The sequence below is a fragment of the Vanacampus margaritifer genome, chromosome 3 (genome assembly GCF_051991255.1).
Source record: "Vanacampus margaritifer isolate UIUO_Vmar chromosome 3, RoL_Vmar_1.0, whole genome shotgun sequence".
Lineage (NCBI taxonomy): Eukaryota > Metazoa > Chordata > Actinopteri > Syngnathiformes > Syngnathidae > Vanacampus > Vanacampus margaritifer.
The window spans coordinates 15,426,075-15,451,757 of record NC_135434.1 but is presented as its reverse complement, the minus strand read 5'-3'; the positions used below and the strand labels follow the sequence as shown (position 1 = coordinate 15,451,757).

The 25,683-nt window shown below is 42.0% G+C and overlaps 1 protein-coding gene across 1 annotated transcript in view; it reads right to left on the bottom strand.

Annotated features, from left to right (window-relative positions):
* Positions 1 to 253: 253 nt before the first annotated feature.
* fam222aa (family with sequence similarity 222 member Aa) overlaps positions 254 to 25,683 on the bottom strand; it is a 67,168-nt gene continuing 41,738 nt past the window's right edge. Inside the window, exon 3 of the mRNA XM_077562325.1 lies at positions 254 to 4,255. Within this exon, the coding sequence (XP_077418451.1) occupies positions 2,802 to 4,255 (1,454 nt within the window). The 3' untranslated portion in view covers positions 254 to 2,801. The remainder of the gene's footprint in view (positions 4,256 to 25,683) is intronic.

Sequence of the window (25,683 nt, the reverse complement as noted above, 5' to 3'; positions counted from 1 at the left end):
TGACAGTGGAGAGTCTACAAACACCATTAACTCACATTTTAAGGCTCATAGTCAAGATTTAGGTCGGCTGTCGAAGTTCAAATAAGGACATCCCTAGATTAAAGACGGCAACTTCAAAGTTTTTTTTTTTGTCATTGACAGCAAAAGGTTCAACATCACTCGTCAAGCCTCTGCTCCAGGTCCCACAGGGTCCGACTTCTAAAGCTTTAGAAAATAATGACAGACGTCAAAGCCAAGATGTGGCCTCTGGATATATTCTTAAAGAAATTTATTTTACACCTCAAAACAAAACAAAAAAAAAGGATAGGGATTAGGGATGTGGTACATTGGGAATGTATTGACAACTGTAGTTTACATTTTTTTTGGTGTAAGCTCAGAGAAAAAAAAATGTTCATACAGTCATAATAATTGCACTTCATAAATCTAGACTGATGCCAGTATTTCCCCACAACAAAGCTCCGGCTCTCCGCTTTATTTAATAAATTGAATTTAGCATTGAAATTCCACTGACAAAAGAAATGCTAATCAAGACCACAGGTCTGCTGCACTGATCCAATTTCTCTCTTTCGCTTGAATCCCACAAGGCAATAACACATCGCAGTAATTTAAGTGCAGTACATTCAAGGGAATCTCACAGTCATAATAAATATTTCACCGCTCTGAATCATCTAGTTAAGACTGGCCCGGGATAAATGCATCCCAACCAGGGGCTAAAATGAACAAAGGGAAAGCAATGACCCTTGTCTCTTTTCATCTGTTGCCAGAAGAGAGCAAACGATTGTTTTCATTTTTTATTTGCAAGAGGAGTGAATCAAATCTCTCAAAATAGGACTCCCTTCTACCCCGGCTTCCTCTATCGCTATGACGACACCTGACAGAGAAGGCAGATGTGACAGATACACAAAGAAAGGAGACACTAAAGTCCTCCATTCAAAAGGAAGCAAAAATAATTCCTGTACATTACTCCGATTTGATTTTTATGGGGACTGCGGTCGAAATCTTCAGATGACACCCGGGAAAATAAAACGTCTGAGGCTTTTTGAAGAGCTAAAATGCGTATGCGTGCGCTCACACACACGCGCACACATACTCGTGTTAAGCACACGTACATGTATTGTTATGGCGATAACCTCGCAATTCACATTTTTTTACTGTAACATTTCTTATGTTCTTTTAAAATAAATGTTTCAAGATTGATTGTTATGAAGGAGTATTAGGGAGACATTGAAAGGAAAATTCTGAGAATAAAGTTATGTTATGAAGATGAATACATTTTATTATAAAAAAAAAAACTGTAATTAAAATTTAAAATTAAATAAATTTTTTAAAAATAAATGTTTTTGATGTCACCGCCTCACAATGAAGACCCAACATATTATTTAGGTAATATCATAAATATTGTTAACTTGGTGACAGTTATTATTATTATTGTTAATAATAATGACTGTTTCCATAACATTACTTTATTCTCATTGTATAACTGTTTTCTGTGCGGGCCTAATACTCCCTCATAATTGTACAAGGTGGGTGAAAAGTAAGTAGGCATCATAAATAGCTTTAAAATTTTTTAGTATCGCTGTTAGTTTAAACAGACAACACTAATAGGGGTTTCGTATTGTTTTATTTCCCCATGGTGGTCTTCATTGATTTTCCAGATGGCCAGTTACTTGGCTGTCTTTTGGTTTATTGTTTTTGACTGACGCCATCTGTGCTTACTGTATGTTGAAAGAGGAACATTTACTTTCATTTCCCCATGTAATCCAGAACATGCATCGTTTGATTTAAAAAAAAAGAAAAGTGAAAAGAAAAGTGTACCAGTAATTTAAAATGCTAAATTATACTTTTCAGCCACCCTGCAGATTCCAGTGTTGGTTAGGAAAACAAGCTCTCACAAAGCAGGTTCTTACAGAACCAAAGCAGTGACGATGCCTCAAAACAGGACATAGAAACTGCACATTTGCTTGAAAAGGATATATTTAAACCATAAAAACCAAGTGGAAAGAACAAAGCATCAGAGACGCTTTTCCCCATAGCAGCCAATGCATATAATATACCTACAAATATATAAAACAACATAAAATAGGTTCAAGTTTTTCAAGTTTCTTAAATATATCATATCCAAACTACCCAATTCCAAACTTCAAAGTTAACAAGATTCAAGCAGTGCAATTTATGTATCAATTATAACAGCAATAATCATTAATAATGTACTATCCTGTCCCAAATCAGACTTGATGATTTTTGAGCAGAACACTCAAGTCCTGGCTATAATTTCACTGAGTCTGTCTTCATCCGTCTGCATGTGGTTCTGGATGTTGAGAGCAGCCCTAAACTTTGGTCCTGTGACGACCATTTATTTCAGTGACAACCTACACAGTAGCTTCAGTCTTAGTATTTGAAGTGGGGGGAGGGGGGGTACAGGTGGCGTATGCACTTCATGTCAAGCTATGATTCCATCAGAAAACAAAAACCAGAGAAAAGTTCAAAGTTCAGGCAAGTAAAAGATCGGCAACATAAACGGAAACAGAAAGACAAATGAATCGACGCCAAATTCCTATTGGCAAAGCGCACAATGGATCATCAGGAGAATCTTCGAATCCCTTTTCTCCCCCACTCGCAATCACTACTGCCCTTTTCTTATTTGGAATTCTCCTAGCCTGGCTTTCCGAGCGCTCGCACGACACGACAACAGCTCCTCTCGCTAAACTGCCGCACCCGTTAAAGCAAAACTGGATCTGTCCTTTGACTTGAGATTTTCTTTACAAATTCACAACTCGATTCTTGTGATTCTGCGGCCGCCTCTATCTGTAAACGGGGAGGCGGATGTGCGCGTGCTGGTGGTCCAACAGACGTGGCACCGACACAGTCTCGTAGCCTTTGCCCAGCATCTGCTCCTTGATGCACGGCGGGTGGATGTCGTTGATCAGGTATTCCAGAGACTGCAAGCTGCTGCTCAACACGGACGTGTTGCACAAACTTTTGCTGGGCAGGCTGCAGCACAGGCGGCCTCCGCTGTCGATGGCGGGGTGATGGTGGTGGTGGTGGTGATGGTGGTGGTGATAGGGATGGTGCGGGTAGCCCACTTCTCTGTGACCCGTGGCCGAACCGCCGGTGGAGGAGACCAGAAGCTCCTGCGGGTTGTAGCAGTCACTATCGGGTGTCACCAGGACACTGTTCCACGGGGGGGCAAAGTACTGACCCACTGAGAAATTCCCATGCATGCCCATGCAGTTCAAAGGGGAGGAGCTGACTTTGTCCATCCCGCCCCCGCCGCTCGCGCTGGCCGTCATGTGGTAAGGTCTTGACGAGGACGAGGATACTTGCCCCGCCATGATCCCGGGGATGCAGCTTTCGGGGGACTTGCTGACGGCTCCTCCCCCTCCGCTGCCCCCGCTGTACATTCGTAGCACCGCCTGTTGCTGCTGCTGCTGTTGCTGCTGCTGCTTCTGCCACAAGATGTAGTCCATACCGTCGGCGTAAACCCCGCTCTTGACCGGCTCGGTGTTTTGAGCCGGCAGCCCTGGACCCGTGTACACCATATTGGCCTGTGGGCCGAGTCCCACCACGTAACCGCCACCTGAGGAGCTAGAGGAGACCCCCATGATGGTGGTGCCCTGTTTGGAGGGACTGGAATTGGAGGGTGGGGCCCCCTGACACACCTGCTGCAGAGCCTGCGCTTGGCAATGCTGGTTGATCTGGTAAATGATGCTCTGGATGGAAGGGAGGTTGGACTGTGCGGGGAGAGCGAGGCCACGCCCCCCTGTTACGGGAATCACCGAGCCAGCTACAGTGACATTGGGTGGTACCGACAACCCGGGGCCTTCTGGAGGCTTGGTGGGTCCCGTTTGATATCCCATCTGGCCGGGGCCAGTGACTAAAGTGCTACTGCTAGGTGGGTATGGGGCAACGGCAATGTGGGCTGGAGAGAGCTTAGTCCGTCTGCCTTCGGAGTTCTTGAGAACACCTTTTGATGAAACGAACGTGGATGATGATGATGATGATGGGGAGGAAGAGGACTTGACAATGGCAAGTAGGCCATGGTAGCCCCCAGTGTGGAAGTGTGGATAGGGGCTGTAGCGCTGGCCAGTGGTGTCGTATCCATTCACAGTCCGGTTAAGGTGCTTGTGCTGGGGAACCCTGATGTTGGTCGGGAAGATCTTGATGGACAGAGGGCTGTTGGCCGTCTTCTGAGCGTACGCATCAAGTTCTGCCGCAGTGGGGTAGCGAGGGGAATGTATAGGCACCGCCAGGTCACCTGCGGGTCAAACAGAGGGGAAAGAATGAGTGAGATTCAACTCCGTGTGGACCACTTTCGCATCATAAGTAATAGGGCTGTATACTGTATTGTCGTATGTACTGCATGTGTACATCAATGTTTAGCTGGCTAATCATAATCATATTAAACTGTTAAGCAATCAGTCAATAAAGCCCATATGGCCACCTAGGTATCAAATTATGCCTTTGTTGTTATTTCACGGTTGTCCTCTGATGCTGTCCGAGAATGAAGGAACTTCGCAAATTTAGACGCTGAACCAGAGAAACGAACCCTCTCAGGTTAGCCTAGCGCAAGCTAGCTGCTACGACAGGACACAAAATGGATGGATTTAAAACTTGACAAAAAAAAAGTAAAATCCCACGCTGGGTCCTGCTATTAGCCAGAGTACAGCAAGGGATTCTGGAGGTAAGTAAGTTATTTCAAACTAATAATGACCATTCTGTAGCTTGATGCGGCTGTGTTAGCACGCTAGCAGCATATGTATACTCCATTATGTTTTCAATGGTGTCAAGCCAATCTTCCATCAAGTGTGACTTTCTCACAACACTTCTGTTCTTTGTGCTTCAATCTTAGGCAATAATGAAGACCTTATAGGCTAAATTATAGGATATTTGTTGTGTCTTGGGTTAGCTCTGTTAGGATAGTAGTTTAGCTTTTTCACTTCCCTTCTACTTCAAATGTGCTGCGTCACGTGTCTTATAGTGAGTCACACACGTGACACAGCACATTTGCCTCTGCATCTCTGAGGCCTAAGGCACAATAAATATCCTGTAATTTATAAAGTCTCAATTATGCCTAAGCTTGAAGCCTGGAATAGCAACAGAAATGTTGTGGGAATGTCACACATGTGACGGGAGAATGGCCCTGTAGATAAAGTGCTATATTGGTCCACTCCATTTACAATGAACTATTATGAATGATTAAACTGGATTTTTCTTTTTGTGGATTATGTGACGTGTTTTGAGACAAAAGTACAATTACGGACCCATTTGAAAAATAGATTAAATGGTAAACAATAATGCACTGACATTTACTGTAACTATCTTGGAGGATAACCAGAGATGTCTTCCAGCCTAAAATAAAACCCATCATTTGCGTATTCTAATCAGGATTGTTGTACATGTTCCATCACAAATGCTCCACTATTAGCCATTTCTTTCTTTCCATCTTATTTTAACTCCCTAGCTGAGTGGCTCATTCTGTCAAAAGCCCGGAACCTTAGGCGGTGTTAAATCTGTGCATTGTGAAATTAATTCAAACTCTCTTTAGCAATGAATTAGGTTAGCCTTGCATACTAAGGAGGGAGGGGATCAAATCTTGTTTAATTGGAATGGCACGTTTGAGAATTGTAAGTGGTTCAGTCCAGTATATGAACAGGCCCAGTTTGAACATCTGGCGCGTCATTCAGGTTAATGACACCAGATGGCCACAACTTTAGGTACAAGTGTATAATCTAATAAAATCCAATACAATAGCTGTATAAAAAAAAATGTCAATAATTATTTGTAATATCCACTGATTAACAAGGCTTGAAGAAAATGGTCACAATTACATACAAACAAATGCAAATAAAACAATGAATGTAATATGTACAGCCTCAAAAAGAAAAAAAAGTATGCAAAAGCATCTACAGTAAATGCTATGTGGTGTTTGCAATATGAAACTCTCCAATCCCAGAAATTCAATTCCGCAGCGAAGGCGGCGACTGTGAATAGCAATGCCCTCGTTCAATGAGGCAAAGCTCAAGGTGGCAAACAGGAAAATGGCAATTCTGAAGGAAAAACAAAACAAAACTCATGTGTCATTGTTTGGGGGCTGGTCATGGAGGTGAGGGGCCACGTTGAGATTGGATTTAAACAACATTATTCAGGCAATTTCATGGCTACTTAGCTCAATGCAACAAAAAGTGTGTGTGGGGGGTGTTGGGAGGAGAACTCAATTTATAAGCGATACATCAGCTGCCTCAAATGACTTGCGACCCCTTCATAAATATATTTTTTATGCAAAAGCCAACCAAACGCACGTACACATCAAGTGCCATGACTGTGCTGACAGCAAGCTAAAGGGTGTGTGCAGGTTGCAGACTGTGACTACGACTCACTCCATTTCCCTTCCAATTGCAAAATCATTTAAAAAAAGACTCCACAGCCAAATAGCCCCAATCCTCATTTCTGGGCTTCCATTACAGATAGCACGGGGAGTTAATTTCAACAACCCAATGCGTCTCCAACTGTGAACATGATTAAATCTACAAGATCCATATCATAAAAGAAATAAATTTGGAATTTAATGACAGAGGGGAATGAGCTGAATTTAGTGCATGACTTATCCTCTTGCCTATGGAGGACTTAAAGTAAAAATAAAAACAGATATAAAAATATAATTTAAAAATTAAATACAAAAAATCAATATAAAAGGAAATAAAAACAACAAAAATATTTTTTTTTTACCTAGATTTAAAATTTTTGAATCTCGTTTTTTTTCTTTCTTTCCCATTTATATTTTTTGTATTTAATTTTTCAATTATATTTTTGATATCCATTTTTATGTTGTTTTTTTTTTTATTTGGGCATTTTTGGTCCTCCATTCCTCCCTCTAATTCAGAATTCCCAGATTTAGATTGAAATCTCATTTTTAACCGCCGAGATTATCATCTAAAAGCGAGCATGAGACCGAAAGACAATGCCATCCGAAGGGGCGGAGTGCAACGCGCCAGCTTCGACCTCGCCAACCTTGATGAGGCACCCGCTCGGCTTCCCTGGCGACGTCGCTGCCAGACGCTTTGATGCTCTCACTCACAGTGGAAAACTGACAAGACTTGTTTGCTTTGCTGTGAAGAGGAAAAACACGCTCATTTCAAAGCCCATCGCTGGTCCACATGCAAATGGGAAAGGCAGCATTTTTTCTGATCTTCTTTACATGAGCAAAAAAACATCTTTGATCACCACATGGTCCAAATGAGGAAAGATTCTTTGCTTTCAGGCATATCAAGGGCCTTGTGTCCTGCCGCCCTGACAAGCCCCCAGCTGCATTATGCCCATCATTCCACCTAATTACTGCCACATGAGAGGAAAAAACTACCTTTAAAAAAAAGAAGCCCAAAATTCATTAAAGGGAGGCTAATTCTTTTCCTTCTCACAGACTGAGTCCATATTTTCCATGGCCGAGCTTTCTTCAAAAAGTGAGCATAAAGCCCTCTCCCTTCGTCTTTTCCCAGCCTAGCCCTTGTTTGTCAATAGGCAGAGACTTTGGCACGGCAACCTGGCATCAAAGGGCTTCACACTTGACGGGCCACAGGGATTAGAGGCCTTTCAGGCCAACAAAACCCATCTCGGCTCCACAAAGGCTTCCGGTTATTAGAAATCACAGGCATAAAGGAAGACGAGTGGGAGGCGGCAAATGAGCATCTGGATGCTTCTGATTCCAGCGTCCAAATTTGACATCAAACTTGATAACAATTCACATGGGCCGTCATTTTGCTCACCTACACAGTTTGATTTGTTGGCCACTGTTGCCTAAAAAAGTAACTTAGTTACTTCACTGATTACTTGCTTTAAAAAAATAACTTAGTTACTTTCCTGATTACTTGATTTTAAAACTAACTCATTTAGAATACAAGTTACTTTAATAGTTACATTCGGCAGGTACCGACAACCCTGCTTAACATACATGACACCTGTTCTTTTCCACTTAATTGGAAGTGCATTTCTAATTGTGATATTTAAGAATAATTATGTTTTTATTACAAAAATAAAAAGACAACCTTTTTGAATTAACATTATTACTTTTAATTATTTTAATTAAAAAAGCTAAAAAATATATACATTAAAAAAGATTTTCTTTTATGGCTATCACATAACATAAACTCTTTCTAGACTTTACTTCACTTAACAAAAATATAGTTTTCAAATAAAATAATTTTTTACTTGACCTATTTAACTATTAATGTTGTAATGGCAAAACTGAACAATTTATACAATGTACATTGTATATATATATAAACAATTCAATTTGGGGATCTCCTGCATTCACTCTGGTGTGACTTTCACTTAGAGCTTGAATGCTTACTGAGTTGCGATCCATGTTTTATTTTTTATTTTTATTTTTTTGACGTAGTGTTATTGGAGCTAGATAACAGTGTCGACAGCACAGAATGTGCAACAAACCTTAATGTTTTTGCTTTGAGCTGACTGAGTCAAAATCGTGACTGTACTTCCATGTTGAAAACGCGAATTTCTCGAACCCCTTCTTCAATTGTTGCTTATGGACACGTGAGTAAAAACGATGATGTCACTCCCTCAGAGAATGTGAATTTGAAAACTTCCACAATGCCTTTCACCACATTCAAGCTGTAAATACCAGAGTTTCCCTTTCTTATGTATTAGTAATATAGTGTTTAGAAATCAGGTGTTTTTCTGTTATTTTTTTTAATTAGTTTTGATATTAAAATACGTGCACAATTAGGGAGGCACCATGGGTGAGAAGAGTGTGCTGTTCATGTCAACTATTTCCCATTGGCGTCTCTTTCCTGTTGTGTTGGTAAAAGGTACCAACTTTACTTTCATGTAGAAGCAATTATGTTTCTCAAAGTAACTTATAATGATATTAAAAGAGTAAATATAGTCAGATAACTTGATTGGCAATTGTAACGTGTTAGATTAGTCGTTACTTGATATCTCTTTACTCCAGAAGCAGGAAGTCCGATCTTATGTCGGCACTGGGCGACTTATTGGTTTAGTTTTCAGCAGATCCGAGCTAAGAGCAGCAGCATACAGTACAGATGGCGCTTGCTGATAAAACCCTCCGAGGCAGCTTGCACCTCCTTTGTGTGCACCCTCACCTCTTCCCTGCACCTGTGCATGCAAATACCACGCGTGAAAGGCGAAAAACAAGGCACGCTAACAACACGCACGCACACACATACAAAGCTGCATCTGCACTTGTGTGTCTCGTTTGACATCAGTGAAGCATGTTGTTATCCTCTGCTTGGCGCTCTCTCATGAAATGTAGGGCAGGGACAACAACAGGTGCCTTCGCCGGCGACAGCCTGCGATGCCTCCTGGGCTAAATGCTTCACACTCGCTTCATTTCGACATGCGACAGCCTTGTAAGGATTAATTATTTCCCCTGAGGATGCAAGAATATGCTTTTCCCCTTCCTGAGACGATGCGTGTTCACAAGCACATGAAATGGCGTACAGTAAACAAACAGGGCAAACCTGAGGAAAGAGTGAGAAACTTTAAACTTGTTATGCTGCGGGTCAAAATGACCCACTTACAACAGTTCATTCTGTAGAGTCAATTTGATTCTTTTTAGAGTAAATTTAGAGTGGGACCAAATAGACTTTAGAGTTGGCTAATATTTACACTTGGAAGAGAGTAAAATAAAGAATTGAAAAATAAAATAAAATAAAAGACATTCAATTAAGGTTTGAGGAACGAACTCACGACCTTCAGCTTGGGAGACTGCCACACTACCACCTGAGCTATCCCCCTTCTACTTTTTGCTTATCTCCAAGACACAAACTCCAAGAGGCCAAAATCGATATTTGTGGTCTTGGAGTTAGAAAGACTCCAGCTGACACAAGCGATATACTAACACACCGCAGGAGCTGCGGCTCAGGGAGTAAATACTCCCAAACTGAGTTTGTTCTTCAACCCTTGAGTGACTTTATTATTTTTATTTATTTATTACTCTCTTTCAAGTGTATATATTACTCTAAAACTGAGTCTATTTGGTCTCACTCTAAATAGAGCCAAAATTTACTCTACACAATTTACAGTGAAGTTAAATTACAATATATTTTTGTGTGTGTTATGAAACTTGGCACCAACAGACAGTAACAAAGTATTAATTTTGATAAACAGTTAATAATGAGCTATAACAATGTTTCTCTGATTGCTTTTGGAACATTGACAATATCGTGGGTCAAATTGACCCAACAAATATTGTTTATTTGCTATGAAACTTCACATCAACAGACTATATAAAAATTGTTAATTTCCACATATGTGCAATGAAAATGGGTAATAATAAGGTATAAACAATGTTGGGGTTGTTTTGGAATATTTAAAAGTCTGGGTCAAGGGTGATAAAGTACAAATTTAGTTTTTTGTTATGGAACCTCTCAGGAGACAATTAAACAGAGGTGGCAAATCCAGGTCCAGAAAGTAAAAACCCTGCCACAGTTTGGCTTTAGCTCCAGTTGCTAGCTAGCTTCCTAGCTAGCTCCTATGGTGCTCTTTTACCTGCAAGGGAACTAGCTAGCTAGCATCAATGGCTAAAGTCAAACTGTGGTAGGGTTTTTACTTTTTGGACCTGGATTTGCCACCTGTGCAATTAAAGTGGTTCTCTTGGACATTTGTTCAATTAAAATGTTAAATGTTTATTAAAATGCTTTTAGAACACAAAAAATAGCGCGGGTCAAATCGACCCATTTCAAAATTAAAGAACTAGTACAAATATCAGTATTTCATGATGAAACCGGTTTAAAAAAGTGGTTAATAATATCTATTGGGATGCGTTTTCAACATCTATATAGCCTGGGTTAAATTGACCCGAGAACATTACTGCTGTTGCTGACAAAGCAACCTAACAGGAGAGTTAAAATAAATGTAAACAAACAAAATAATATGATTGACTTGCAAATTAGATGAACTAAAAAACGCAGGCAGACATGCATTTATTAGGAGCAATCACGTGCCAGGGAGCCGAGATAGTAGCGAGGCAATTAATGGGCTGACCTTCGTCCTTAATAATCCGGTGCCTGGCACACAATGCCCGTGTGTCAGGGCAGCACATCTCTAAATGCCACCCCTCATTAGCACCAGGCAGGCGCTGAGCGAGGCTATCTGCGTACCTAACTCTGCAGTGGTCAGGCAGGCGCCGAGAGCAGGCGTGGGATAACATGGCAGCAGCGCGGGGCGGTGATATGATCTGGAACTCCAATTCCACTGGGAGGACGGTCACTCTCATTTCTCTCCATTTTTGATTGGCATGAAGCTCCCCAAGCGCAACGTCCTCGGTGTAGCCGGTGCTGTCACTCTCATTCATTGCTTGTGTGCGCGTTTGGAGAAGGGGGTGCTCGATTCTTAACACTCAATTAACACTCCTTTAATTAGCCAGCAGTACATTTTGAATTCTGATGAACTAATTTTCTCGGTGTGTGTGTGCAAAGGGAGGCCTGCTAAAGACGAGGTCCGTTGGGTACAAAACAGCAATAAAGAGGGAACTGCTTAGATTAGACTGTAAAAAAAAAAAAAAAAAAAATCCATTAAATTCTGAGCACTTCTTTCCAGTGAGGGGTCAAATTGTGTTGATCACACCAAAGCAAAAGCAGATGGGAAGTGTGTGAGAGAGGGGGAGGCAGGTAGGGGAGATGTGTAAGAGCGCAGCATCACATCCAAACGACCACCAGAATGCTTTGCATTTTAATTAAGAGGTTTAAATGAACAAGCAAAGCAAAAAGTCTTTGAGAACTACCTAAAATGCCCTCGCTCCAAATGATTGAAGTTCTGAGTGTTATACAATTATAGAAAAGTTTCTTCTTATTAGTGAGGGGGAAAAAAATAGCACTACATCAAAAAGCTCTCAGCATTTCCTTCCTCACTTCTGCAAAGCCGATATCTCCACACACTTTGATCCCAGAGGAGCATGTAGTCAGGTCAGCGGGGAGGGAAAAAATTGCTTGCTTAGATGAAGGGAGGCGAATGTTTGGTTGACTTGCAATTAAGACACAGAAAAGATGAGGCAATGGCTAACAGCAGTTTACTAGCTCAACTTACCACTACCGCTAGTAATAATCGATTAATTGGGAATTTTATTGATGGGGTGCATCAGATTTTTTGAAATAAATAAAAGTGAAAATTAAAACAGATATAAAAGTATAATTTAAAAAATAAATACAAAAAAATACATGTAAATGGAATTGAAAACAACAAAATAAATAAATAAATGGAAAAATAATGTATTTAATTTTTGAATCATTTCTTATTATATCCGTTTTTATTTTCACTTTTATTTATTAATGTATTTATCTTTTATTTGGGCATTTTTGGTCCTCCAAACAAGATAGGAATATAACAATATCCAAACATCACGATACAATATTATCACGATATTGTGGGGAGGTTGGAGATATGAAAAAAAGGTGACAATATTGTAAAAAAATGAGCTCATACTAAAAATGCACGCACACATCGAGATCCTCCACATATTGACTCTGTTCCCAAGCATATTACGTTCCCTTTCATCTGACCATTAGCGTGGATTTTAAACATAGAATGGCCAAAACATGCCTTGTGAAAATGAAACTGCTCTAAAAAAATAGCCACCAGAGGGTGATAGAACTGCACAAATGGAAATCAACCTGACTTTTTTAACTAGAGATGTCCGATACCACTTTTTTTTAGACCGATACTGATACTCAAAACTTCAGTACTTACCAATACCAATACCAAGTTCCGATACCATAAGTACTTTTGATACATAACATTTTCATACAAAAAAACAAATATATTTTTTTAAAGACCTATATATCCCAATTAGAGCAAATTTCCTTAAAATTGCTTCACAATGGCAATTATATACTTTCAATTTGCTCATAAAATTAATTTTGCCTAGAGCACATAATAAGATGAATTTCACAAAATAGATAAATAAATTGAAACAAATAATCAAGTGGCCGGGAAAAAAAGTCCCAATCAAAACATGTGGTTGTACAACTTCCTTTTAAGGAATACAGTAGGCTTGCAGCTATAGTATTTTAGTATTTGAATACTCAACTGAAAATTCTATTGAGTAATGAAGTACTCAGATTAAATATATTTTTGCTTGGATAAAGAGTAATTAAAGTACTTAAAATAAAATAAAATTGTACACTTACATTATATGCCAGGGTAGTGATTGTGCATTTATGAATTTGGAGCAGTTTACCAGTAGGCAAATTCAATAAGGTATCTTAAAGGCATTTTTCTTTTGCGTTAGAGGTAAAAATAAAAAATATATAAAAAAAGAAGAAGAAGAAGCTTGTGATGAATCTGCAGGCCACATCTTAAATCAGGTGCCAGTTGAAACGTAACTTGGCAGCCTTCACATCACGCTAAAATAACATATACACATGACAACCAGAAAAAAGAATCCCCCGCACACTGACAGAACTTCACTCAATGAGTTTATTTGAGGGAAACAACGCGTTTCGCGTTGAGCGTCATCAGGTTCACCTCAAATTTTTGTAGTTTCCTTCAAATAAACTCATTGAGTGAAGTTCTGTCAGTATGCGGGGGATTCTTTTTTCTGGTTGTCATACACGACCTCGGCGCTCCTGCTGCCCGCCAGCATCCGACCATCTCTCGCTCTCTCTCTCTGGATCTCTTGTCCGTCGTCGCCGCCATTTTCGCATTTCCCCTTCGATTTGTCTTTAATTCCTTCGTTTCCGCTGCTTGAATCAAATAAATAACATCCGCTTCTTCTTCCTTCCCTTGCGTTGGTGATATAAGTGGCTAAATCAAAAGTAGCCCGTGAGTGCCCGCTTAAATAAACGAGTACTCTAGGCAGGAAAAACCCCTCAAATTTTTCGTACTCGAGGTACCTGTGGCAGTCAATAAATGCAAAATAACCATTTAAGCCGTTAGTTCCTAACCGAAAAAAAGCCACAAGAGCAGGACCGATACTAGTATTGATATCCATCGCGAGTACCGATACCATGAAATATGTCTGGTATCGGCCCAATACTGATATCTGGTATCGGTACTCGCCCGTACCTATTTTTAATAGATAGGCTGCTTTTAATATTGTGACATGACGGCGACGATATTTTGGCAGCTTTAACATCGCAATATCACGATATCGCTACATCCTTAATACAAGATGTCTCAAACTTAAGAAAAAAGCTTAATTTCAACCAATGAAGTGTTTCCCTACACCTGACGTTATTGTTACACATTTGTCCGACAGGATCAAGGTCTGTACAACGGTTTAGCCCCACCTCATTTGCTGCTATGGGCGCAGAGGCAGCGTGGCATCCAGAACAATACCTGCCTTGTGCTAATGGAGGTGTCATCTGGCGCAGGCCTGATTAGTCAGCGATTACAGCGAGGCCTCAATTGCCGTGACAACTGCCGCAAACACAATAGGCCTTGATAGAGCCAGCTGTTTGGTCCTCTGCAATTAACCCCACATCCCACTCGTCTCCGGCAGTGCGCTGCCTCTAATTGACTATTGCGCATACAAAGCGAAGGCTGAGGGGCCAGACCCCCTGGACACAGCCACCACCACTCCACCCCCCCCACCCCCCAGCCCCCCACCCCTTTGCCACGAAGGAGATGATAATAATAGAGGCGTCCCGTGGACTCGGCCGCCAGTCAATCAAAGCCTCGGTGCCCCACAGGAGCTTCCTGATGAGTGAGAGAGCAGGGGAAGCACATGTATGAGGCCGTGCTAGAGCGCTCTCCTTGGAGGGGGGGTGGAGGTAGAAAGGGGGGGGGGGGGGCAAGTAGAATATGCCTTCAGTCAAAGTACTAATCAATTCAAGTGCATGTGAGGAAACCCTGCTGCTCGCTACATATCAGAAAAGCCATTTTTGGGAGCGCTCGTCTCCCCCTCTGTTCATCTCAAGGTTGATTTTTCTGGGCAACGTAGGAAGAAAAGAATCAAGGCAATTATTTGTCAGGCTTCTGTTATCTATAATTGCAAAGATAAAAATCAAACTGCAATGATTTCTCTGTGGATAGAGCTGTCGGAATTCACAGCTGCTTGTGTCATCATAATCTTCAAACTAATGCATTGTCTGCACCTAACTCCACTCTGCCTGCGCTCAGTCGGGAATATTTATTATTGAGGAGGCTAAATTATCGATGGAATGTTTCAGGCACACGTAATAAGAGGATGATAAAGCATGTAATGTGAATGCATCTCCTTGTGGATGAAATGGGAGTTTATTTTTCACACTGTAGCCACATGCATTATTTCCAAGCATGCCAACATGTTACAAAGTGCAAATAGGATCGTGACAAAATTGAAATGACTTGCACACTGATCCCAATGTCAAAAATGGATTTAATCATTAAAATACTTTTTTGTTTGTTTCAGTCTTGGGCAAAACATCCAAATCTAATCTTTCATTTCATTGAAGCCACTCTCATCTCAGATGTAATCTATTTCCTGCGCAGGCAGAGAGAAGAGAAAAACAAAACCAACTGGGGGCCTAATTATGGCTGTCCTTTAAACAGACTCCGACATGAGGTCATTCAGTTGGCCCGCAAAGAACTGGTCCATATAAATACTGCACCCATTGAGAGGTGGTCTGCAGGTACACCAACAAGTGAGCTTTTGCAGTGCAATAATAAGTTCTAACAGATGCTCCAATGTAACATATAGCCACTTCTTGGGGACTCATTAATGTGAAGGGCTACCAGTTTGAGACTCATTTCTGAAATGTGTTCAAATGACCTTTAATAATAGTATTATTAGGGTCTGACCTATTTAATGATTTGATATTAGCTCTTTTTAAAATAGTCAAAAATCAGGAAAAAAAAGTGGATCATTGTTATTCCTTTTTTTTTGAACACACATATAATGATGTTCAAACCCCCCGCTCCACGAAATATCCGAGAAATTCAGTCAATTTTTGCCCATTTTTCTCTCAGTTGTAAGTTTAAATAAATAATAAAGAACAAAGTATTGTAAAACAGTCAAATGGTCTGCTTTATTTGTTTTATTATTAATCAGCTGATTAATTGTCTGTCAGAATTTTATTTGGCCAAATATTGGAATTAGCATTAGGCAAAAATGAATAAATAAATAATATACATAAATATAAGGTTAAGCTGTCGTTATTTATGCTATAATTAGCAATTAATGGTGAAAACACTGATCATGTTATTGATTTCTCATAGTATTTAGTAGTGATGGGAAAATGAAGCTTCATGAAGCTTCATGACGCACTTGTAATAATTTTTGACTTTTCTCAACGGTGCTCTTGGTTTAAAGATAAAGGCTAGTGCAATGGGAATTAACTGCATTTTTAATCAAGAGTGCCATTTAGACTCTAGGAGTAAAAAAATATCGCAAATGCTTCATGGATCTTTATTTGTCTATCAGTAATAATTTTGAAACAAAATCTACATGCAACTTTTTATTTCTATAAATCACATTTTCAAATCACTACTTCAACATTCCTGGAAAATCACAATTGTCCCATCACTGGTGAGTTATTTTTTAGAAGAGGCCCACAGGCTTCTCATGTGACTCTTGGGGTGACATTGGTGACCCCTGCTTTAGGGACACCTTTGAAGACAAAATTTAAATCTGAAAAAGAAAAAAAAGCATATGCTTCCAACTTTGAGAGGAAGATTTAGGGAAGGCCCTTTCTGTTCCTATGCCCTGTTCATGATTGTGTGAATTTAGTGTGGAAGCACTTGACTCAGCCCTGAACTCAATCCTGCAAAAATTCCCCCAAAACACTCCAACGTCTTGTTGACAGTCTTCCCTATTTATCTGGCCCAACACATCAGAGCAGATCATTTACTCCTACAGGTTCCCTTTGAGGACAAGCAAAATCAATGGGACGCTGCCATGTTTACAGAATTTATCGCTGAAGCCAGATGTGACTGGATGAGCCATGGAAATTAATTAGTTGGGTTGATGCGGCAACCTCATGCACCTTCCTGACTGACCTGCCTTTTATGGGCTGTCAGGGAAATTACTGGCAAATGACTCCTCTGGCTCCAACAACCCCCTGTTTGGAGAATTACTGATAACCTTCAAAAGCTAAATACAGAACACATTCTCTCAAGCTAAAAGTCCAGTGGATTAGAGGAGAAAAACAGGTGGATCCAAAGAGGGACAAATCTCAGCTGACCTCATGGTGCAGTTGCCCTCTCTGACCCCGAAAGCTTTGTAATTACAAACAGTGGAAATTCTTCCTTCCTGCCTCTTGATCGTCTCTCTTTCTGTTTTCAGTCTTCTTGCATCCCTCGATCTATCTCGTCTCTGCTCCCCCCCCCCCCCCCCTCCTTGTCTCTCCAGGCTTCCTCCCCTCTCCTCTGTCTTTTCCATCTCGCTCTCTGAGTAAGTGAGTTTCATCTGGGGTGCTTGCCGGGCGAAATCACCCCAGGGTGAACACTTTATTATCTGTAGTCAAAGCGTCACCACAAATACCATTCTACACACACAAGTGTCACTTTCCATTTGTCCACACTCTGGCTGCATTAGCGAAGCCGGGGCGGCCCAGGGCCTTGTGTCTCCGGCAGAAGAAAGCTAACAGCGTGGGAAAGCGCTCGTCCTGCATTCCTGCCCCATTGACACCGGCGCGGCCGACCTGCTGCCTCTCTCTTGGGAATTAAAAAAACAATAACAGAAAATCAGCACCAAGCTGACAATGAGCAAGATAGCTTGTGAAATGACAACGAGAGGAGGATATTTTGCCATCTTGTGATCTTTGTTATAATTCATGAGCTCACAGCAGGCGTGAAAGGGGACTAAACAAAGGAGGCTTTCGGGTTCAAGCTGCAAGGGTTAATTAGTGATGATCAAGCCAAGTGTCCACTAAAAACATCAGTTGTTTGTGCCATTGTGGAATGCAGCACCCATGCCGCGCCTTTTGTGGGACACTCGTGGACCAAATAAACAAAAAACTGGAACAGGGATGGGCAACTCCAGCCCTCGAGGGCCACAACCTTATATGTTTTAGATGTTTCCTTCCTCCAACACTCCTGAATCAAATGATCAGGATTGTTATCAGGCTTCTTCAGAGTTTGCTGATGAGATGATCATTTGAATCAGGCGTGTCACCAACTACAGTTTTCAAGGGCCTCTATCCTGCATGTTTTAGAGGGTTTCCTCCTTCAACACACCTGATTCAAATGATCAGGACAGTTATCAGGCATCTTAAGAGCTTGCTGATGAGTTATCATTTTAATCAGGCGTGTTGAAGGAGGGAAACATCGAAAACCAACTGTGGTTTTCGAGGGGACCCTATCCTGCATGTTTTAGATGTTTCCCTCCTCCAACACACCTGGTTCAAATGATCAGGATCATTACCAGGCTTCTTAACAGCTTACTGATGAGTTGATCATTTGAATCAGGCGTGTCACCAACTCCAGTCCTCAAGGGCCAATAATGTGCATGTTTTAGAGGGTCCCCTCATCCAACACACCTGGTTCAAATGATCAGGATCATTACCAGGCTTCTTAACAGCTTACTGATGAGTTGATCATTTGAATAAAGCGTGTCACCGACTCCAGTCCTCAAGGGCCAATAATGTGCATGTTTTAGAGGGCTCCCTCCTCCAACACACCTGATTCAAATGATCAGGATCATACTGATGAGTTATCATTTGAATCGGGTGTGTTGGAGGAGGGCAACATCAAAAAGAGGGATCGCCAACTGTGGTCCTCGAGTGGCCCCTATCCTGTATGTTTGAGATGTTTCCCCTCCTCTAACACACCTGATTAAAATGATCATGATCCTCAGACTTCTTAAGAGCTTGCTGATGAGTTATCATTTGAATCAGGCAGGTTCGAGGAGGGAAACACCTCTAAACATGCAGGATTCCGTCCCTCAAAGACCAGGGTTGGACACCATGTGTTATGAGTGCATCATGTAACAGTTAATGATTGAAATTAAAAAGTCTATTGAATATTTGTTGCACAAGTTTATATGTATTAGTTATACTAAAATTGTGTTTGTGGTAAACTACAACTTACAGTATATTAAAAGAGTCATTGTAATGATCTTCAAAGGGGGCGGAGCAATGGACTAGTGGCTAGCCCTTCTGCCTCACAGTCATGAGATCTGGGTTCAAATCTATGTTGGAGTTTAAACAAACATGTGAGATTAAGTGAAGACTAAAGTATCCGAATGTGCAAATATGACTGTGAATGGTTGCTTGTTTATATATTGGCTGGAGACCTGTCCAGGGTTAACCCCATGTCTTGCTAAAACTCAGCTGGGATAGGTTCAAGTTATCCCTTCAGATATTGAATTGAAACTCATTACATTGTGCTATAAAGTACACCAAATGATGTGGCTGTTGAGTGTCAGTCATGTCTCGTCATTGCTTTCATGTTGCCATTTTATTTTGTAGTAATTGTTTCCTCATGTTTCGGGAGCTTTACTTCCTGCCCTCATGTTTCCTTGATTTGGTTATTGTCTCCAACTGTGACTCAATCCATGGCTATACTATAAATAGTGTAACGAGTCTGTCCTTCATCAGATCGTCTTGTATCTTGCCCATGTTTGTAAGCTCGACTTTACTTTCATGAAACATGTGAATTTTTGCCTGTATAAGCTAAAGATCACATTATTTGTCTAACTAATTGTGAAATCTAAAGAGAAGATACTTGATTCCTGACCTTCATGGCAATAATAGCCTATATAAAATGCATGAATGAATAAGCACAAGTGGAAAGAACCTCTTTGCATTTCCTACGGTTCATGGACCTGAATACATAACAGAAAAGTTAATGAATGAGAAAAAATGTTATCCACTAAAAAGTGCTCTGTTTAATAATTAGGTCTGGCTTTCGATGCGGTTTGCCCTCCGGCCTGCCTGGGCCACCCTCATTGTGCACACTGCATGGTCTAGAAAGAAGAGGCTTTATCAGCAAATACCCCGAGTCAGCACCAGCAGCAGGGCGGTTATGCGTTGCGACTGGCGCACCAGCCGATATTGTCATGTGCGATTAGGCCTGTGCTCATGAGCCTGTGAACTCATTCCTGTGGCATCGGAGTCCAGCCCGCCCCCTTATTTCTATCTGCTGCTCCGCAGCTCCTCCTCTATGCTTTTCCATTTAACATTGAGCCCTGCCACTTCTTGATAGAACCTTTCTAAACCCTGCGAGGATCTGCACTGAACTGATAAAAAGTCTGCAACAGGTCGGAGTGATGTGATTTTAAACAATAATTCTTTGGGGATTTTCATCCAAAAGGGTCAGGCAAAGTCGAAGCGAGCCTCTGAGGGTTAATTTGTCACCTCTGCAGATGACATGAGTGGAAGGTGAGGAACAAAAGGGAGGCTAAGAAAAACTGTGAGGCCACTTATCAGGAAAGAAGGAGGTGATATTAAATATTATGAGCACAGAAGAGTTTCTGTTAGCTTATTTCTGTCCTTTCTTTAGATACTAGCATCTGACACTGTTCTCGCAAAGATTTCCATGTACTGCCAAGAGCGGTAGCACCCACAACAAACACACACACACAGGTCTGGAATAAAAGACCCAAGAGATAGCTATTGTAAGCACATACAAAAATACGAAAGGAAGCAGAGCTGAGGAAAAAAAAAAAAGCAAAAGGGCCGAGAGTATGGCGGGGGGAATAAAAGGGGGGAGGCTGGAGGCGGCTGGGCCGGCCTGTCAAAGCCCAGAAAGTGCTACTGCACAGGCCTGCAGGTAAATGGAAGAAGAAAGGCGCCTGCAGGCTGCCTGAGGCAAACCCGGGCCCTTCTGTTCTATCATTTAAGAGACAAGTCGTTCACTGATTCCCAATTAATATTTAACGCTGCACAGACAACAAGGCACTTCACTGCAGTACACATACCAGGAGGAGGAGGAGCGGCAGAAGAGCCAGGTTTTGACCTTTAACAGACACTTTACTGCTTCTATTTTGGATCTAAGTTCAAATTGGTCACCTTTATTATATATATATTTTTATACATAATTACAACTATGTTATTGAGGTGTACCATATACCTAAAAATGTGCATCTAATGACACTAAGATTTAATCAAGGTATTTTATGTGTATCTAAACTCTACAATACCCCAAACTGTGGTCTTCAGAACACATGTAAACAGTCAAATATGAAATATGAGATTCGATTGTCACATTGCGCTGGGGCCATATGAGTTTCCATTCCCGCCCGTGACGTCAAACAATACAAAATACAAGTGTAGAAAGAGATACAAAATGGCCCTCCTATCTTGATCACACATACAGTCACGTCTGCGCTGCTCTACCCACATAATGGCTCTCTTTACAGCGGGACCTCTTGCAACAACATATCGATCAATATTTACCATCTGTGCGTTTCAATCAAGGCTGGGAGGTTAAACGCATGGAGTTATTTACTGAAGTGGAAATAAAGACGGGCAGCTTCAACATCGAAACAGACCTGCTGCTGTGTACTTTAATTAAAAAGATACTTGTAGCAGAAAGCATATATCCTACTTATAAGCAACCATGTTTAAGTTTTAAGTGGACAGCACATGTGTTTGGGTCTACATTCTATAATTGAATGGCAGGTGTGAACATGCATCAAAGCTGTTCATCTCCTACCAGTTGTAAACTAGACCTAAAAGTATCCTACCGGGCGTGTGCAGAACCTCTTCAGTGTCTCCTCCAGTCTGTGGGCCTGATATAAGATAGCGGGAACTAAATTCCACGTTCGCTCATTCTAGGAGCGAGGGTTTTGGTGATGGTTTTCACCATGGGCACCACAAGCACAAAATGAAGTTTAAAGTGATGGAAATGGAAGTGTCAGCGGGAGACAAACAAATGTATTACTAAGTTACAGTCTAAATATTGTTAGAAAACGATCCTTAAGTTTTCCGCGTGTTCGTGATGTTGATTTTCTGAATACAGACTGGAGATCGGTGAACAGGTCGTTCGAAGGATTTATATCAGATGCAATGAAATGCAGATTTAAAAAAAGTTTTGTCATATAGTATGTATACAATGTTAACTATGCTTGCGCGAGAAATCAAGTTTGAGCCAGTTTTTGTGCGTGCAAATCCTTGGTAAATCAGGCCCTTAGTGTATCGTTTCCTGTGCGAAAGCAAAGGACTGGGGACACTCTGTCCCCTGAATCCCCACCGGCCAACCCCCACTCTCTGGCAAGCAAAGACAGAGGGTGTTGATTCCTGCACCTGCAGAGACGCCCAAATGCCAGCTCGCTTTGGAACTAGGAAGCTCTTTTTCAATCCAATTCCTGCTGTGACCGCAGCTACAGCAGAGCCCCTCTTCCTCAAGCTCACCTCCCATGACAGTCAGATTGCTTCACCCCCTGTGCTCGCAGCAGAAGGTAAGAGGGCAGAGTGAAGGCAAAGCTCGGCGGGTCACTACCAGCCGGAAATAATCCTGTGTGTGCCAGCACGGAGATGGCAAGAGGCTACTAAGCATGAGGGAAGGCTGTGGCTCCTCCTTTGAATTCTCACCATTTTTCAATATGTGTGGACGCATATCAAATGCTAGAGCAAACGCAGAGATTGCCCACAATGAGATTGCATAAGTAGGCATCCAGAAAAGAGGGCGTCCATGGATAGCTGTCAATCACCTTTCACTAGGAAGAATACTTACTGACCTGCTGGAATAATCAGAATGCCAATGTGGACACTCTGTAGAATTCCAAATGGGACGTGGAAAGAGGACAGTTCAGTCAGTGGGAAAAGGTCAAGTACATGCAGACCCCCCCCCCCTCCCCCCTCCCTTCAGTTCTGCATAGGAGACAGGAGGGAGCATGAAAATGGGCCGATGCATCGTGTATAACGTATAATACTGCAATGCGCAGACCTAACAATTATGCTATGCTATGCATGTTTATTTTTGTCATTTCCAACCATTAATTGTTACAATAGCTAAACAAGGACATATTTCAAGGATCAAAATAAGCGATTTTCCATTGCAGTTTGCACGTCAAAATGTGTATTTTGTGCCTCATTCAAAACTGAGAAGCAAATGTCAAGACAACTGACAAAATAAAGTAGTTAAAGGAAAAGAATCACAGACACGGTCCCAAAAAGTGTCACTGGACTCGTGTCACCTACCGTGGCTAGTCAGAGGTCGAGGGAAGCTCTGTGCTACTTGCGCAGAAGTAGCTTGCTAGCAACAGCTTTGGCTGGCTACTAGTGCGCCTAAACATGTTGCAGAGTCGCTTCTAAGTCAGTCGTCATCGCCTATGTGGCGGCAAAGAAACTACATTTATGACAAGTGTCATACTCACGAAGGGATGATGAGAAAAGACGGAGAAGCCATGCTAAATACTAAGCTAACCTAAGACTGACACGGCTACTGTTTTTAATAAGTGTATGGACTCTGGAGTAAAAATCCCACACGTTAAACTAGGGCGACCAGACATTCCGCTTTGACCGGGACAGTCTCGAATTTGTGCCTTGTGTCCCGAGTTCCATTAGATTTCACCTTCACCTTTTTGCCCTTGATATGTCAATTACACACCTGTCACAGTGATTCATACGACAAACCAATTAAAAGGGAATTTAACTGTTAAAGTCCTTCCTATTTACGTTCACATTCATGTTTGTGTTCTCATTCTTATCCACATCTAATCGCTAGCAGCCCTGTTTTTGTCATACTGGAACTATAGAACTACTTCCTGCTTCCGTGTCTAAGTATCATGGCAAATATAGTCCGACTAGCCTAAATACAGCGGTTGCCGGTCAGACCCAATGCAAGCCGAGCTTTTCTGGCGACATATTTCCAATGTTACAATGTGGGACCGGTGCAAGGTAAACATCACAGCCAGCTTCCAATAGCTACCAGGACCGAACAAAAAAGGTTAGATAATAGTGAGTGCGTTGACTTGATAGCATTAGCTTATGTAATAACTCAACCAAAAAGTTTGTTTAATTGATTCGCAAAACTGCTCTGCAAAGAAAAAAAATATTTTCAGCCTTGTATTTGCTCGACCGAGATGTCAGGCTTATGGTGAGAATTATTTAACATCTGCTTTTGCCAATGGAAAAGTGTGAATAGCGAATAGAGTCGTGTTGAGTTGTTATTTCTGCAGCTATTGTAACCACCTATTAATATTCAACTGGAAAGATTGACATCATCGCACCCACACAACACACTGCACTTTTATAAGCTTTCCAACTTCTCTGTAGTGTCTCTTACACCAAATTAGATACGCACAGGTCACAGGAGGTCACCGGGCCCATTAATTCTTCCCACTTACCTAAAAGCAAAGCAAGCGTCTACCGTCTCTGTCTTCCCTGCCTGCAGAGGAGCGGGGCTATTAGGAAGATCCCCAGGTGAACCTCCATGCTGTGTCCCGAGGCCGTGTGATTGTCTCTGTCCATCAATCTGGAGGAGGTTTGAACCTGGCTTGACATGGCATGAACCGCGGATATCAGGCCTTCTGGGAACGTCTCATCTACACCTGGCTGATTGGCACGCCAAGCCTCGCGGCTGGTGTCGCAGGAGGTTACTGCTGGATGTGCGCTCCAGTTCCCCTCTTCTATGCGTGTGCGGATAAGTGTAAGGACACATTTGGAAAAACAAATCTGGACTTTTTTAGCAGTCGATTAAATGGATTTAACTAGGATTAAACTGTTCTTTCCAATTTGATTTCACCAGACACACACAAAGCTGAAATAGCCGTTATCCAAATAAAGGTTAGATAACTGGCTGAGGCACTAATTTTCAAGATATTACAAATAATAGCCCAACCCCCCAAACCTGGAGGGACACCCGGGTTTGACCACAAATCACCACATAATTAAACAAGCAAATGGAAAACCTGACAAAATAATCTTTGAGGAAACAGCCAGATCGCCATCTAACTGTCATGTAAGATTGTGAAGCAGTTCTTTTTTCTGGAGCTGACATGTGGCAGAGTAATTGCTGTCTGGGCCAGAGAGGGGGCAGGTGGTGGTTGCGGGGGGGTGCGGCTCTGTCAGTGTTACTCATCACTGGAGTGGAGGCCTTCCCTTCCCGCTCACCCTCCACTCCTCTCGGATCGGCAGAGCCACAGTGGCGGGTTGTGATAAAGGGGAAGTAACGGTAGGGAGGGTTGCCTCTGGTGGTGAGTGTGTGGGGTCAGTTGCTTCCATTCACCTCTCTCCCCCTGCATGGCCCCTCCCTCTCTCTCTCTCTCTCTCTCTCTCTCACTCTCTTTCGTCTGGGCACCCTCCCTCTGGGGCACAACATGATGAGAGGCACTGGCTCCACGGCCGTCTCTGCCTTTCATGTCTCCATCTAGGCCAGCGGTGGAGAGACGCGGAGGCGAGGACGAGGGCTACAAATGTCACCCATAAGGAGGATTTAATTAAAAATGACAGCGGCTGGCGCAGGAGAGTGCAGCCACATATGCGTGGAATTTGGACGCAGTGAAAGCAAGTGGCTATGATTTATAATTCAAGTAATGCTCTGCACTGCCTTTTAATTCTATGGCCAAAGGAAGAAAAAATATCAAAAGGCCGCCCCTATGAAGCTAATCCAATATGATATTTTTAAGGGCAGGCGGTCAATGGCTTTGTGAAAAGCGGGCTTCTCATAGCTCTCTCGCCATCTCCCTCACTGAGGCCGCCGCCTGCCGTCTCCGCCCTGCACGCCGCTCGAGCGCGCCTAAACCCCCAGCCCCTCTCGAGCCCGGGCTGTGATAATGGAAACATCCTACTCTCCGCCTCCCGTTTCTCCTGCTAAGCTCCGCGCGCTTGGGGGAAATTGATTGTC